This window comes from Opisthocomus hoazin, chromosome 3 (genome assembly GCF_030867145.1).
Source record: "Opisthocomus hoazin isolate bOpiHoa1 chromosome 3, bOpiHoa1.hap1, whole genome shotgun sequence".
Taxonomy (NCBI): domain Eukaryota; kingdom Metazoa; phylum Chordata; class Aves; order Opisthocomiformes; family Opisthocomidae; genus Opisthocomus; species Opisthocomus hoazin.
This window is the reverse complement of record NC_134416.1, coordinates 71561584-71578333: the sequence shown is the minus strand read 5'-3', so window position 1 is coordinate 71578333 and position 16750 is coordinate 71561584. Positions and strand designations below refer to the sequence as shown.

The following is a 16750-nucleotide window of genomic DNA, read 5'->3' as shown; positions in this document are numbered from 1 at the left end:
TTGGTTTGAGCAAGGAGCTGGACTGGATAACTAGATAAAGTCCCTTTCATCATAAACAAGTTTGACTTTTTTTTTTTTTCCACATAGGTATGTATTGTGATGAAAAGATCTTGCTGCCGAGGAATAATGGTCAGCTAAGACCTGTCTTTTGTACAGGAAGCTAGGATGGTACTTCCCCATCTGTATCACTTTAATCAGCGGTAATTTTTTGTCTTCTTCCCTGGTCAGTGTTGCAAGATGTTTCTGCTGTTCTGTAGTCAAAGATTATCTTTAATGTCCTGAATAACTTAGGATCATCAGCAATTTTTCATCACTTTATTACCTGTTTATCTCTCCTCGTTCTTTATGATCATGTAGAATAATCTATGTCCCAGCACAGGTTTCTGTGAAATTCCATTGATCATCTACCTCTATTAAAATAAGCAATCATTTACTCCCTGCCTTTCTTCATCTTCCTTCTCATCATTCTGTCTGTTAATTAGTTAAATATTCATACAAAGGGCCTTCTTTCTTTTCCTTTTTTTTTGAAGAGACTTGCTTGGTGTGCTTTGAAACCTTTGGTATGGACTTTGTTTCCTATTTTTCTTTCAGCAGGGTGCCTCTTTATCCATGTAATCAGTGATGGCTACAGAGAAATCTGGTTGTTTTGTGAGGCAGGAATTCCTCTAACAAACACCATGTTGAGCCTTTGCCTATACACCATATTTTTTTGGGTGTCCCCTACTTCTCTTCTTCATATTTTTTTTTATTGATTTGCCACGTACAAGTATCTGGCAACCTCCATACCTCAACTGCCAATCTAGTTTTAAGCAGGAGACTGCATGAGAAAGTAGATATAATCCGTGACATTTTCAAGTGTCTTGAAATCTTCGTGACTAACATCTGATGTTGGCAAGTTGTTCTGGTTCATTTTATCTAATCGTTTCATAGCCTCTTCTGCAGTGACTTTGATTCTACACAAATTTGCTGAGTACATCACATAGATATACTCCGGGGTAGGCATCACTTCACTTTCTTTTGTAGTTGAGCACAGGTAAGAATAGCTGCTCTGTTCTGTTTTTATTTTCTGTCAAAGGGATGGAGCAAAGCTGTGTTAAGGAAGTAACTGAGTATATCAGGATTGCAGCTCCTCAAGAAATGGACTGTAATAGCTGCTGAGTTACTGTGTCTTTGGTGGAACTGATGTTATTCTCTGTGGAGCTGAACAAGCATGTTCTACCAAAGAGAGATTTAAGAGAAGCGTAAAACTCTAGACATGGAGTTCAGTATGCTACCTTTCCGTGACACTGGTCTTTGAATTTTTGTCTGTAGGCTAGCAGTGTCTTTGGGGAAGCTGTTTTGTGGTCTTGTTGGCTTGGAAGTCCTCAGGTGGCTGGAAACTACTGGGTTGCTCATGTTATACCCAGTAACAGCAGAACTCCAAATAGCAACTTGCATTCAGTTCTTCAGTACACTTACAGATGTGAACCTTAGTATGTCTTCTTGCTGAAGGATATTTCCTCTGAATATAGCAAAGGAACTTTGTAAGACTTTTTTTTTTTTTGTGGATGTATGCATGTGTGGTGCCCACAGTGGCCAAAACCTATGTAAGAGTATTATATATGATGTGATGTACATACATGTGAAACTTTTTTCAATGAGTGTTCATTTCTTCTAAAAATAGTTGCAAAACTAGTGTTCTTGGGAATTACTCAGTCATGGATTTATCAACATTTTTTTTGCTAATGGCTTTAAAGCAGAGTCCTCTGTCAAGAGAACTGTTAGACTTACAACTTGAGATCACTAGCTTTATATTCTTAGAAGTTTGCAAAAACTGGAGGGGAAAAAAAAAGCCACCACGTTTTCCCTGTCTGTTCTTCCTCCACATCATGCATCAGTCTTGTACACAAGCTGATGTTTGAATGTCTGTGCTCGTAGTATTGTACTACAGTGCAGGCTCATTACATACCGCCTTTTGAGCTGGTTGCAAAGTCAAATGCATTCTCTCTCTGTCCTTTAGAGACTAATTAGAAGTGTCTCATACTCTCTGGATAGCATTCATAAAATGAAGGAATATATGTAGTCTCATTCCCTTCCTGAACTTCAGCATTCAGTCCAAGCTCTCAACCATTTCAAATTATTTGCATTTCCCATGCAGCAGATGCACTGAGAGATTTGTTCCAGCAAGTCCCTTGGCTGCCTGGTTTCACTAGGCATCTTTTGGTACCTCTAGGTCTTTCTCTTTCCCACCTTTAAGGTGCTAAAGGATTCTTATGTTGTTGGCTGTTCTTGCTCCAGTATTATGCCAGGGCTTGTGCTTTGCCTCTTCTGGCTCTTTTTGGAGGATGGGAAAATTTCTTTTTGGGAAAAGTAGGGTAATCCATGTTAGTCTTAAAGTCATTGCTTTCTTCAGTGGATCTGATGGGGAAAAAAAAAAGGTCAGTGCACCGCTGTTAAAATGGTTCTTGGGTACTAGTCTTTATCATTCAGTACTTCAAAAATTCTGGTACCTTGCAAGCTTTGAGAAGCTGTTTCTCCCCTTTTCCAAGGATTTTCTTCTTTGTGAATTAATCTGGTACTCACTTTGGACTTGAGACTTGGCACTATGGTTGAGTAATAAAATTATGAATTATGGTATAGTGGCTTGTGTTGTAACTTGTACTGAGTGAGGCACTCCTGCTGCTAAACTCTTACTAAGTTTACGTGCTGTGCTGCAGAGAAACTGTGCTGTGGATGCAGTCATACGCATTAACTCTGCTGTCGATTGTGGAAGCATATGGCATGCTGCCTGTGTACAGAGCAGCACCTCGTTAGTCACTAACTGGCTGACCCTTCTCCCTTTGGTTCCATGGGTATCGTGGGTTAAGTTGTGAGCTTGTGTCTTGTATTGTGAATCTTCAACTCGATACAAGTTCTTTTTCTGGAAAATGAAGCTTGCAGCAACTCGACTGTTATTCAGTCTACATTAGGCAGTCCGTGCCCCTAAAGGAGCCTGTTTTTTTCTCTTTGATTTATGCAGGAAAGTTAATCTTAGGAGTTTGTCATCTGGCTGTAGATAATGTGATTGCTTCAGTTACAGTATCAGTTGTATCTTTGGGGTGATGTGGTAGCAGGTTTCCCTTTGCTGAGGCTGGTTTTTAATTGACAACTATTTAGTCAATGAAACTAGGCTGTTTTGAAACAGTGAAAGGGAGATAGCTAATCATTTACAGTTGTGATTTTTAAGGTATGCTGGCGAACACAGGAGTGCCTTAGAATATTCTAGTAGGTAAATGAAATTATTTTGTTATATTAAAAATTAATGATGTTAACATCACTAATGATATTCTGCTTTACAAGAGGAACAACACTTGGGCATTTCATCATGTGAACAACAGTACTACCATGAAACAGCTGGGATTTCAGTTTTGATTTTTTTGTGAACCCTTGGCTTGGCTCCTGCTTCATAATGCTCAGTACCTTAGTCTTTGATGCAATAAATGAGTCAGAGTAACACTTCAAGTAGCTGAAGTAAGGTGCTTCGTACTGACATAGCTGAAAAATCAATTGCTCTTCTTCAATGGAATCTTATCTTTCAAATTTACGAAATCTGATTAATGGCTTTTCTATAGATTAAGCAAATTTTTGTAGTTTTGCAGCAGAATGAGTATTAAAACAGAACTGCATCACAGTGATCCTGCACAAAAAGAATTAGAGCAGCTTTCTTGCTATTCGGTATTGTTAACAGATGGTTTTAGACAGATTAGGTAGGGAAATCCCCAAAGGGTGAATTATGAATTAATGATTGCAAACTACTCTGATTATAGTTTAGTGAAACTGCTGCGTGGTATGATGAGCCTATGGCTTTCTGCATGGATTTATTTTATGTTTATTAATTCATTGAAAAAGCATAACCCTTGCTAGATAGAGCCTTAAATGATAATTTTTACTCATTGTGTTGTATTGCATTCCATCAATAACCTTGTTTAAAACTAGTGGCATAAATGAGTGGTGATACAGACTCTAGTGCCAACTTGTAACTGTTAATCTACTCTGGATACTGAATGGGATGATTTCTTGGTTTTATACATAAAAGGAGTTCTTGAATAGTAACATAACTCCTGAACATAAGTAAAAAAATCATTTATGAGCAAATCCTAAGGTTCTTTCAGAATGTATATTGAAAAATAAAAAATTATGCAGTTGCTTTTGTCTTAGAGAAACATTTTTGTGTTAACTTCTGTATTAAGCAGAATGACTATATACACATATAACCACACAAATAATGTATTCTCAAATAACACTAAAGTAAAATTGTGCTGTAGTCCCATAATGTTGTAAACATGTTTTTTGGGGTGGTGGTTTTTTTTTTTTGTTCACGGGTCTCAAATTTGTTTAGAAGGGTAATATTGTCCAAGGTTGCAAGTGCTTAGCATATAGGAGTTAGACCATGTATGGAGTGTTCCCTTTTATTTATCAAAGATTCTGTATTGTATCTCAATGTTGTATTTAAATATTCTTAAATTTTCCAACTGAATGAGTTTTTGTAGCCCTTAAGCTCTTCAAGGAAGCAATCAGAAGAATATACAGGCTCTTGAACATAGAGATATTAACAGGATAATGGTTCATGGCTTACATGAAATTGTTGTGTTGTTTTACACTCCCCTGGGTGGATAGTAGTTGGATTTGCATAGCGTTTTCCAGAGCACAGTGTATTTCTGTATTAATCCCTAGGGCAAGTATGTGCTTTCCAAGATGAAATACCAGGTGTTGCTTTGAATTGAAGTGGTATGTCAAAATGCTGCTAAGGAAGCCTTCTCTAAAAAAGGCAGGAGGAGCCCTCCTGTCTGCTACATGCAGTGCAAGATGGATTGAATGTCTGGTATTGGTGCCAGTGACGCTGCCTGTTTATGGAACTAATAAGCAACTTTTTCTATCTTCAGAAGCTAGTTCCAATTTAAAGAGAAAGAATTCTCAATTGCAGGTGGTATCAGTGTGTTGTCCCTGTTACAACCTTTATTACAGTGTCTGAATTTTTTGCTCTACAGCAGTGGCTTTTTTTGAATAAGCGGCTCAGAGCTGGCTTGGGCATTGTTTGCACAAGCAGTAGAAGGTTAGGTACATTAACAAAGACAAGTTAGGGAGGAAAGCCACAATAATCATTTGCCATTCAGTCTCTGGTTTTGAGGTTACCGGATTGTGTTAGTAAATTTAGTTATTTCTGAGACTTGCATCTCTCTGGTGCTAAAAAGATGTCTGCATCTGTTTTGACCACATCTGAAAGTACACTTTAAACAGTGAACTTCCCACTGAGTTGGTTTTGTTTACTTAGGCTTGCTCATGCTCAAGATTTCTAGGTGCAGAATGAAAAAGGGTAATAGCTTTGTTTATGAAATCTACCTATTTGGGTAAGAAGATACTGAACTGGAGGGCAACAGGAGGGGAGGAAAATGTACTGGCTTGTACACCCCTGAAACCAATTATTGGGTCCATTAGCTTATGTTCGCTTTTTCTAGTGAGGTAGTTGTGCGTTCCAGCAAACTTCAAGACAGCAGTTGAGTTAGAAAGCCAATTCACAACAACAAGTGCAGTAAAGGCCATTATATTTTTGGATGCGTTTTATGATAGGTAAATGCATATTTTCTGATGTTCAGTATACATGTTGATGCACGTAGTCAGAAGATGTTAAATTGGACTTTCAGTTTGAAAAACAAATCTTGCCAACTCTTGTCAAGTTGCTCAAAGGTGCAAATTTCAGTCTGTAAGCTTCCATACATCTTCTCAAAAAGAGAAAGATGCTGAAATCTGAATTGTCTGAAAGTGAAGATCTTTATAATCATCACTCATTTCTACAGAAATTCTGAAGACACCTTTTGTGGGGGGAAGATAGGGCAGTCCTCTGACTTGTAAGGCATGTAACAATCAGAGTAAACAAGTTTGCACTGTTTGATCAGTGGTCAAGCCTCACTGAGCACTCTGCAGTGATCCTTCTCCTCCTCTCTTCTGTGTGTGGAAAAAAGAAGGGAGGATGGCAGGAGAGCAGGTCAGTTTTTGTGTACTTTTCTGCTTCGTATCTGCCGATCACTGGAGATCCCTGAGTTCATGAAAAGTGAACATTAAAAAGCAAGCGCATTTCACCTTTACAATAGTATTGCTTTAGTAACATTATTGAAGTAATTCAAACCTCCACATAATGTTTATGAGTCCACAGGTTGCAAGAACTAATCAGCTGTGTTCATTTTTATTGTTTCCCAGAGTTCCTTTTCATAACAATTTGCAAAAAAAATTGGAAATAAATTAATCTCACTGAAAAAGAAATTTTGAAGTTTCCAGAGTTTTCATTACTTTGAAAAAAAACCCACAAATCCCCAAGCCCCAAAAACCTCACAATGGAGGAAATAAATTGGTGTAATCAAAATACTACATCTCAGTTGAACCAGTTCATCTGTATCACTTTTTGGGTAATAATTTTCTCAATGCTGTTTGGTTTGGATCTTGAACTTTAAAGGGCCCTTGGTTTTCTAGGAGTGCGTTCAGCACAAAGAAAGGGTATTCACTACTATAGTACAGTCTTGCTGTGATTTGAATCTTTTCTTTTGATCTCTTAACAATTCCAAGAATGTGTAACAAGTACATAGCAATGGTACTAATAATCTGAGGTGTGTATTTGAATTTGAAGTTGTGTACTCTGTCTTTTCTGGCAAACTTTACAAAGAGATCTGAAGTAGATTTTGAAGCCTAGATCTGAAGGAGGTGAGGAGGACTGTTCTCACCTCTTCCAAGTAATAGTTTCTACCTATTGAAGCCATTGTGTTTGTGAGAAGTGCACAATGAAATGTTGTGGTGTTTTAAAATGAAATGTAAGATTTGCAGTTTAACCAACTATCTGGTTATAACGGCAATATAGCTAGTATCTCATTTGCTTGTTTTATTCTTATGCTGTTTTCTAGGCAACCATGTTTGGGTACTATAGGAGATAAGATAACTAGGTAAATTATACTAGTGATCTGATTTGGTAGGGCTGTTCTTGTGTTGCTTGTCAGCTTCTGCTTGTCACTGCAGGTCCTGAATTGAACCTTCTTCCTTTTCAGAGGTGGCTTATCAGCTTGTTAGACACTACATGTGGAAGATTGCCTGAGGCTCCTCTAAGCATGTTAGCGTTTGCCCACAGATAAGTGAACCAGCTTACAAGTTGTTAGTTTATTTCATTTGCTTCCCTGAAGGCTTTTATGAAAGATGTGTACAAAAGCAATGAGAAGATGCTTTTAAAAAGCCTTCAGGTAAAGTGTAAGAGAACTCGGCAGTCGTGGACATGCAGCGTATTTGTATTGCCCTTCTAGACACCAGTGCGTAGGCAGCATGGGGAAAATACAGGAATACGGGGTAGCAGGTTCATACCACTTCTTGGAAGCTGTATTTTTACAGAAGTAGTGGCTCAAGGCCCTGAATGATGCAATGGGATCTGTGTGATTTCTGTAAGAAGGGTTTGGTTGCCACTTTTGAATAATAACATGTAGGAGAAACTGTTCTGGTTCAAGTGTCCATAAAAGAGAGACAGCTGTCTTGGAGTGTTTTCAGGAGAAGCAGAATATGGATTCTTACAGTTAACTAGCACGTTAGTAGTTAATGTAGTTGCATTTCATTTTTGGTTAGTCTTTTCTAGCCTTTGAAAGCTTTCACTGTTGAGTTTCTACAAAGTTTATTTGTGGGATTTTCCTACAAAATGAAAACTAAGTAGGAAGATAAGGCTTTCCAGTTCTAAATATCTGTACCTTAACTAGACTTCTAAAAAAATATTTTAGTGCTTCATATCATAGAAAATACCTAGTAAGACTTTCATTAATGCCTGGACAGGCATCTAATCTTAACAGACTTTTGATTTTTTGGACAGATAAGCAGGTAGTCCTTGTTCACTTCTCAGGATCCCTGAGGCTTTTGTCTTTTGCGATGAGAAGTCTGTGTGACAGTTCTGCTTATAGCCCTTATGGACTGGATGTCAAATGCCAGCTGCTGCTTCTGTGCTCTCACACATGTGGTTGTATTCTGTAGCAGATGTGAGTGTTGGAACAACGTGTGCTGCTGTCTGGCTAAATGAGTTTGAAGACCTGTTTGTCCCAAAGTAGTACACGAGACCTGATGAGATACAGTACCTAAAATGTAATATTAGAAGTTTCCCCCTTACTTCACACCACCAAACTCAAGATGAACTAATAAAAGTGTGAGCAGTTTGAGAAAGGCCTTCTTGACCAAGTTTTCTACATGTCCTATCAAATGCTACTAAATTTACTTTAAGGCCCACTTCTGTTGTAAGTGTTTGTAGTTTCTTCCTTAATAGGTAGTGCTGTTGCATTTTCTTAGACAAGGCTCCGTTCCTGGTATTACTTTTTTTTTTTTCCAGAAAGCAATTTTCTACCATTATGAAATTAACAGAAAGCAGAAAATACACAAAATGGAAGAGGAGCTCTTACTCTAAGGATGCTGCAGGACTATAGCTAATCCTTATTGCATAGAGAAAATGTCTTGAATATTTTTTTAAGGCAGGAAAACTGATTAGTGTGAGGCAGTAACAAATACTACTCTTGAGAATCTGAATTGTCCTATGTACAATGTGGGTACTTACCCTAACCACCCACTGCCCTGGGTGTCTTCCAATGTGACTTCTCAGTTTAACTCTTGTGTTTGTAGCAGTGGCTGTGAAACAGCTACATTTCCCCTGGTTTTATTTATAGTTGTCTATAAATACTTCCTGAAACCCAGTCTCATAAGTGTCACTTAATTCTGTCATGCAAGACTTAATTACACTGATAATAAATAGACATTAGAATATTTTTAGCTAAGCATGCTGTCACGATGCTTCCTGCGCATGAAGCTTGTAACAAAAATGTCAGTATCTGAAGGCCCTCAAAAAGCTCTGAAAACAGCTGCTCAAAAACTGCCACAACTGAACTTGTTTCCTTAAATATGAAGTACATCTTGATACATTATGGCTATGTATGTTAGTTTCAGTAAAGTACTTGGGACAAGGCTGTTTTTCTGGGGCTGGTCATAACAAATGACAAAAGACTGTAACTGACAGTTTCTTGAGACTGCATGCTCCTTAAACTGATTGTCTCAAATCTCAGATAATCATTCCATGCAAATTATGTAAGAGCCCACATAAAACAGCGCATGAGTACCATCAAAAGACCTGTTTCCTTTCTAGGACCTGATCAGTTAATCCTTAAGTAAACAGCATGTAACGTATTTCTCTTGTTCAAAGAGACTTGCAGGTAATCTTTTCAGCTGTTAACTCCTGCCCAAACACCACAGATGTTAGTGACTGGGGATACATGATCAGAATAAACCAGATTAAATATTTGGGAGGTGTTAAGCTTAAAGGAGAGCTTAGATAATGTTCTTGGAGTCACAGGGACTTCCTACTTTAAAAAAAAACCACACACAGCAGTAATAGTTCTAGTCTGGTTGCAACTGGATGGGCTGCAGGAGAAAAGCAATTCTCTGTAAATTAAAATATCCTTAAATGCTGCAAGTCTTCACTAATTCGTTTTTTGATAGGTTCTTAGGATATCTGTGGAGGAAGATGGTTGGTTGGTGGGGAGACTGTTCCTTGTTAGGCTTCTTGTGGGTCCTTGCTTTTCTCCATTTAACTTAACCAATTTTATATCTTTGTTTTAGGTATTGTTTAAAAGTCAGGAGCAAAAACGTTGCTTATTCTTTATTCTAGAAGCCTAGCTTAGGCAAATGATACTGTATGCCTCTCCTCAACACCCCTCCAACTGTACTGCTTAGAGGTTTTTTTTTTTTTTTTTTTTACTGTGGTCTCAACTGGTTAAATAATCTTTGTGCTGTTTATTAGCATCAGTTTTTTCCACATTGATTATTAATTATAAGTTTGATTAAGTCTTTAAATGAATCTGAAACTGCAGTTGCTATCTATTATGTCTGCTTTTTCATGAATTTATTTTAAATGGAGGATATACCTCAGTTTATACCTGTCACTCTTAACACCTCATGAAGGGAAGAGAAAGATACGTCTCAGAATTACACATTCTCCTTGTTTGCAGAGCAGTGTTTTCTGCAGGTGGCAGGTTATGAGAAGCCCATCTGTATCAGAGGATCTTTCCTCATGCCTTTGACATTATTAAGCATTTTACGTTTAGTATTCATCTAACTCTTCTTTCTAGAACCAAAGGCAGCCCTTTTTCTGTTAGCTGATACATATTTCATATCTTCCTCTATCTCTTTCTTTTATTGTGACTTGCCTACTCCTGTTTGAGGGCTATCTGTTGCTTTTTTATAACAAACATCCTATGCCAATTTTACTATATTAGTACAGACTATTTGCTACATGTAATCATATAATCATAGAATGGTAAGGGTTGGAAGGGACCTTAAAGATCATCTGGTTCCAACCCCCCTGCCATGAGCACTTGAAATAGGTGTTAAATGGAGTTGTTTGTCTTGATATGTTACCATCTTCTGTTTTAGTTCTTTCACAATGTTTTTTTTTAACTGACAATCCATATAGGTTTTGGCTTATCGGGAAGAAAATGATGGAGCTCAACAAACTTCTCTCCATTCTAATGTTAAGATAGTTACTGCAGTGGCCCTAAGTTAGCCAGTCTGAGAAGACATTGTATTGCCCAGGTAAGGGTTCATTTCAGGAGATATTTGCAAAGGCTCAGCTGCTGTGTATAACCATAGGTTTCCAAACTGACCTTGAAAGTTTCCAGGGATGGGGCATCCACAACTCCTTAGGGCAATCTGTTCCAGTGTCTTACCACCGTCTTCATAAAATATTTCCTCCTTATGTCCAATCTAAATCTACCCTCTTTTAGTTTAGAACTGTTGTCCTCTGTCCTGTCACTGCAGGCCTTGGTAGAAAGTCTTTCTTCGTCTTTTTTATAAGCCCCTTTTAAGTACTGAAAGGCTGCAGTCAGGTCTTCCCGCAACCTTCTCTTCTCCAGGCTGAACAGCCCCAGCTCTCTCAGCCTTTCCTTCTAGGAGAGGTGGTCCACCCCTCTGATCATTTTTATGGCCCTCCTCTGGACCGACTCCAGCAGGTCCATGTCTGTCCTGTGCTCAGGGCTCCAGAGCTGGATGCAGGACTCCAGGTGGGGTCTCACCAGAGCAGAGGGGGAGAATCCCCTCCCTCAACCTGCTCCCCATGCTGCTTTTGGTGCAGCCCAGGGTATGGTTGGCCTTTTGTGCTATGAGCACACATTGGTGGCTCATGTCCACCTTTTCAGCCCCCGGTACCCCCAAATCCTTCTTGGCTAGGCTGCTCTCAATGCCCTCGTCCCTCAGTCTGCATTGATACTGGGGATTGTCCCAACCCTGGTGCAGGACCTGGCCCTTGGCCTTGCTGAACTTCATGAGGTTAAGATAACACTGGTAATGGACCTGCCAAAACAGCTGCTGATTCTTGCCTCACCTTATGTGGAGGGGATAGGGGGTGTTTTTTTCTGCAAAACTGATGATCCCCTCTAAAGAGAGTGCTAAAGAAGTGATAGAATTGTGAACTTCGCCTACCCATGTCCTAAATGAAAGTGTTTCTGAAAATGTTTTGGAAGACTTTATTAAAGCAACTTTAACTGGGACATTGTCATGATTTTTATCATTTGCATACCTCTACAATAACATGGGATTAAAAAGCCATTGGTGATTTGTAAGAGGCTGTGGGATTCCTTTCACTCTGCAGTGTTGGTTCCATATACGTTTTTTTCAGGGTTATGCAGAACATGTTTAAACTTCTTCTGGTATAAAATGCTGTGGGAGGTAAACTTGCAGCCAGGAAGTGCATCCAGCTTGTATTCTGTTTGTCTTAGACCAGTGTTATCTTACATGTTTTTGAGAAGTCAGTAACTGTATGAATGTAATAGTAGCCCTTTGTTTGCATAGCATTAAGTTGCTGTTTGCTTAAAAATCAGTTGAGGAAATGAAGTTGTGACTGTCTATCAAATTAGTTTTCTTCAGCGCTTGGTCTGATGCTCTCTGTAGGCTTCCTGCCCAGGACTAGTCAAGAATTCGCCAGCTGGGATTGTTAGATTAGCTGCTGTCAGGTATTTGGTACTTTAGTATACCTGAAGCTTCTACAGTGCAAGAATTCAGGAGAGCTGCATATTGCAGTTGTTTTTAAAATCCGTTTGATATTAATCTGAATTTCGACTGAAGTGATGATAATTCTCCAGAATGAAGCTGAAGGTGTTCAGATGTTTGCTTAGTTTGCCCTTTAATAGGACTCTGTTTCCATCCAAAGATGGTGTTTTCACTGGATGGGCATCAGGGGTTTATAGGCTTCGGGGCTGAAGTTTGGTGAACCAGGGGACTCGTACAGGGACAGATGAATTAATGACATTTTCCGTTGCAAAAAGTTAAATGCTGCAGACTTGACTAAACCAGCTCCTGGCATTCAAAGCCAGCCCCCGTAAGGTGTCAAAAAAACACTACTGTTTTTTTCCCCAAGAAATTTGATTCAGTGGTATCTGAAGGGTAAGTCTTGGACATTGATCAAATTATGAAGTGGAACAGTTCCTGCACTGCTTCCTGCTCTTTCCTTGGATCTGATGTGAGCATTACAGGTACAGCTTCTATGGGCTTGTCGTACCATAGGCATGACTGGTAGGAGAATGTGTGAGTGAACAGTGATTTATGGCTTTTTGAGGAACGGACAAAGACATCTGTGATTAAGCTGATACAGCTGAGGTGTTCAAACACTTAAGTAATTCATATAATTCTGAGATTCTTTCAGCAGACATCTTTGAGCCCCTGGGGGTGTGGCTGACAGTGAAGTTCTGTGGGCATTGTAAACCACACTGGTGCTGAAAGCAGCACTTCTGCCCATCCTTCTCTCTCCAGTCTGTACCTGTTCCCTTTTGTCACCAAAAGTATTCATACAGCTGTGCAGTGAACTGGACTGGGCAACTGATTATGAGGAAAACTAAACTAATAAACATCACTTCTCCACAACTGAGGTTTAACTCGCATCAGATACATTCATTGCAAAAATGAGAGAGGGAGGCAAGGACAGTCAGGACTATCTTTGGCAACAGTGATGGCTTTTATGCTCAATTAGGATTCATTAGGATGTTCAAAACTACAGAGTTCGACTTCTGTCCTGTATCTGCCTAGAAAATGATTGTCATACCAAAAATGTAAAGCTCCTATACTGTTTGTAATGCAGTTTGTAATTAGTTAATTCTGAGTGGCAGGACTGTATGCTGTTCTCGTGTTTGTTTGCCTTGATTGAGAAGCTACTCTACATTACCTTTCTCTTTGGATGTGAGAGGGATCTCTTTGTTTCCTTGTGTTTGCTGTTCTGGGTGCACCGTTAGTCTGCTGCAGCCCGCATCAATCGCGGAAGGTGATCTCTGGTTGGTGTTCAAGGAGGAAGGTATAGTGCAGTGTAGTACAGGGCAGAACAGCTGAGGATGTGGAGTTCAGAATAAGAAAGTCCTCGCAAATTGTTTTGCTGATAACTGGCATCTAAATGGCAAACTTTTTCTAAATTCTAGAACACGCACGTAATTGAGGATGTTTGTTACAAGTACAGTGGATATTTTAATGGGGGAAGGTTGGAATACTGAAGACTGTTTCTAAAAGACGAGTGGTTGTTCTTTTTGTGTAAAGACTGTGCTGCTGCTTGTTCTTAAAGCCTGCCTTAATCAATTGGATAACACATCATTTAGAAAGACTTATTTCAATAAAAACAGCCAAAGCTCCCAAATCCTAATTGATGAGTGTGTTTAGTTACCTGGCAGCACAAAAATTTTGTAAGACTTTCAGTGTTGGCAAAGCCAAAATGGTGTTGGTTTGTCTACTGTTGGACTCTTCAACTTTTACTGTGTCTGTAGTGTGAAAGCCTGTTGAGAGAGACCTAGGGCAGCTTATTTTAATACTGCAAATAGGAGGGGGGGGAAAAAAAGTCCCTCAATTCATTTGAAATGTGAGATAAGCTGAGATCACAGCAGATGAGCAAACTTAATTATGCTCCAATTTTTTTTTTAATTATCAAAGAAGTTAAATGATCTCTTATGACTCAAAACTAAATTTTATTAGTGAAGTATGGTAAAAATCTATTACTGAGTTCAGTTCAACTCTTTCCTTTAATACTGAAGTTAAAATGTCTTCTTGCATGCAGTTCTAATAAGTAACTCTTCTTGTTCACAGATAACTACTCTTATTAATCATAAGGATAAACCAAAGCGTTCAGACAAGACTCTGCAAGCAATTCAGCGAGTGGGCCAAGCTGTTAACCTGGCAGTTGGAAGATTTGTTACAGTAGGTGAAGCTATAGCCAACGAAAATCATGAATTGAAAGAGGAAATGAGCGTTGCTTGCATCGAGGCAAGGAGAGCAGGTATGTAGTTACTCATGAAATATGTAACCTGTTGTGCTTGTGCCATTTTTGGCTATTTTTAGTGTCAGGAATGATGTTAGAACTCCAATTGCTTAACCCTCCTCTTCTGGTTTATTCAAGGCCTGATCTGTGATCCGATTTTGTCACTTACTTAAATTACTGTCATCTTATGAACAGGGAACGGAATTGTGTGTTGGCTTTGATTTTTGTAGTGTCTTTTGCCACAAGGAATTACCTGACTGCTCTTTGTTTTATGATGTTACTCCAGACAAAGAGCAGAGTGTTGAGAATACAACTTTAGAGTTTATTGCTCTCAAGCTAAAACAGTGGAGCATTTAAAGTAATTTGAGTGTTACGCTATGGAGGTCACTGTTCTAAATATGAATGTCTGAATGAAGGTCAGTGTCAACCCATATTTCATGAAGACTCAGTAAGATGACATCAGTGATCTGATGACTCCCCTCAGTAGAATGAAAATCATATTGTACTTGTCCTTTTCCTGGATTCAGCTTGTGTTGCAAACTTGCTCTGTCTGTGGATTGAATGTGACATATGGATAATTGATTGAGTTGCCTGCTGTCACGCTCCTCTTTCCCCCCGAAGGTTCTGCCTGGGCAAGTAGTGGGTTATGGTCTCTGACACTGTACGAGAATGTCAGTGACATGCTAGAAACTACTTTCCTAGGTATTAAATACCGTTCCTTGCCTAATATTTCAGTGGCTGGTAGTAAAGGCATATCGTTATATCTGCAGTGCGGCCTTCAGGAAGATCACATCTAGAAGAACATTCCTTTTGTTGTTAGTGGTGGTGGGTTTTTGTTTTTTTCTTTCAAATACATTTGAATCATTGGAAATTCTGCTTGAAGCTGTTCCTGTTTAAGCAGGTGGAAGTAGCTGCGTGTGTGACAGACTTTCTGCTTACTGCGGCTTCAGGGAGACAATCTTGAGCTTGCAGATGTGGAGGCAAATAAATGACCCTTCAACACTAATGTCTTGATAACTTCAGAAAGGAGTAGTACTCTACTCTGAGACATTGGTTACTGTACTTAAAATTGATCCGTTAAGATAAACAGTGGACTTGTGGGTAAGCGTTTAGTTCTTACCTTTTAAATAACCTCAGAAAATCTGAGAAACTTGCCTTTTGGTGTCCTAGCCATTATATTTCTTGCTGAATCACTGTGCTGGCCTCAGACTTTGGGGATACAGTTCATACTATTTTTGTGATTTTTTTTTTTTTTTTTTTTTTTTTAAATTTAGAAACTAGATGTGGTACTGTAAGGAAATCCTCTGAAAATCTCTCAAAAATGAGTCACAATGTCTAGAGACACACTGGTGATGAATGATTGTTTTTGTGATTTGAAGGACTACTCTAGATAAACTTCAGATAGAAAATGCATGGTCGCTCCAGTAAACTTGGCTGCAAACAGAAATGCCCTAACTTGAAAACATTCCATTTGTTATGTGAAGCATGTGTTTTCACAGATCCAAGTGAAATGCTGACAAGCCAAAATTACTGAAGTTTACGTTGATAATCTCAGCTGCTAGAAGAGCAGTGCAGTCTGGATCTCTATTTCTTGACTTGCCAGTTATGCTTTGGTGTGATGGGTTGACCCTGGCTGGATGCTGGGTGCTCATGAAAGCTGCTCTATCACTCCCCTCCTCAGCTGGACAGGGGACCAAATCTTAAAACACCTTGTAACACCTTCCCCCCACCCCTCCCTTCTTCCCGGGCTCAATTTCACTCCCAATTTCTCTACCTCCTCCCCCTGAGCAGTGTGGGGGGATGAGGGTTATGCTCAGTTCATGACACGTTGTCTCTGCTGCTCCTTCCCCCCTCAGGGGGAGGGCTCCTCACACTCTGCCCCTGCTTCAGCCTGGGGTCCCTCCCACAGGCTGCAGTTCTTCACAAACTGCTCCAGCGTGGGTCCCTTCCACAGGGTACAGGCCTCAGGGACAGGCTTCTCCAGTGTGGGTCCTTTCCACAGGGTCACAAGTCCTGCCAGCAAACCTGCTCCAGCGTGGGCTCCTCTCTCCACGGTTCCACAGGTCCTGCCAGGAGCCTGCTCCAGTGCGGGGCTCCTCACGGGGTCTCAGTCTCCTTTGGGCATCCACCTGCTCCGGCATGGAGTCCTTCCATGGGCTGCAGGTGGATATCTGGTCCACTGTGGACCTCCATGGACTGCAGGGGGACAACCTGCCTCACCATGGTCTTCAGCACGAGTTGCAAGGGAAGGCTCTGCTCTGGCATCTTGAGCACCTCCTGCCCCTCCACTGACCTTGGTGTCTGCAGAGTTGTTTCTCTCACATGGTCTCACTCCTCTCTTTGGCTACAATTGATGTTGCGCAGCAACTTTTCCCACTGCTTCAGTACATTATCCCAGAGGCGCTGCCGCAGTCACTGATGGGCTTGGCCTTGGCCAGCAGCGGGTCCATG

At 39.9% G+C, this 16750-nt stretch overlaps 1 protein-coding gene across 2 annotated transcripts in view; it reads left to right on the top strand.

Annotated features, from left to right (window-relative positions):
* CTNNAL1 (catenin alpha like 1) overlaps positions 1-16750 on the top strand; it is a 59691-nt gene that overhangs the window by 4719 nt on the left and 38222 nt on the right. For both annotated transcript variants that reach the window (XM_075416657.1, XM_075416658.1), the window contains exon 2: positions 14128-14317. In XM_075416657.1, coding sequence (XP_075272772.1) covers positions 14128-14317 — 190 coding nt within the window. The remainder of the gene's footprint in view (positions 1-14127; positions 14318-16750) is intronic.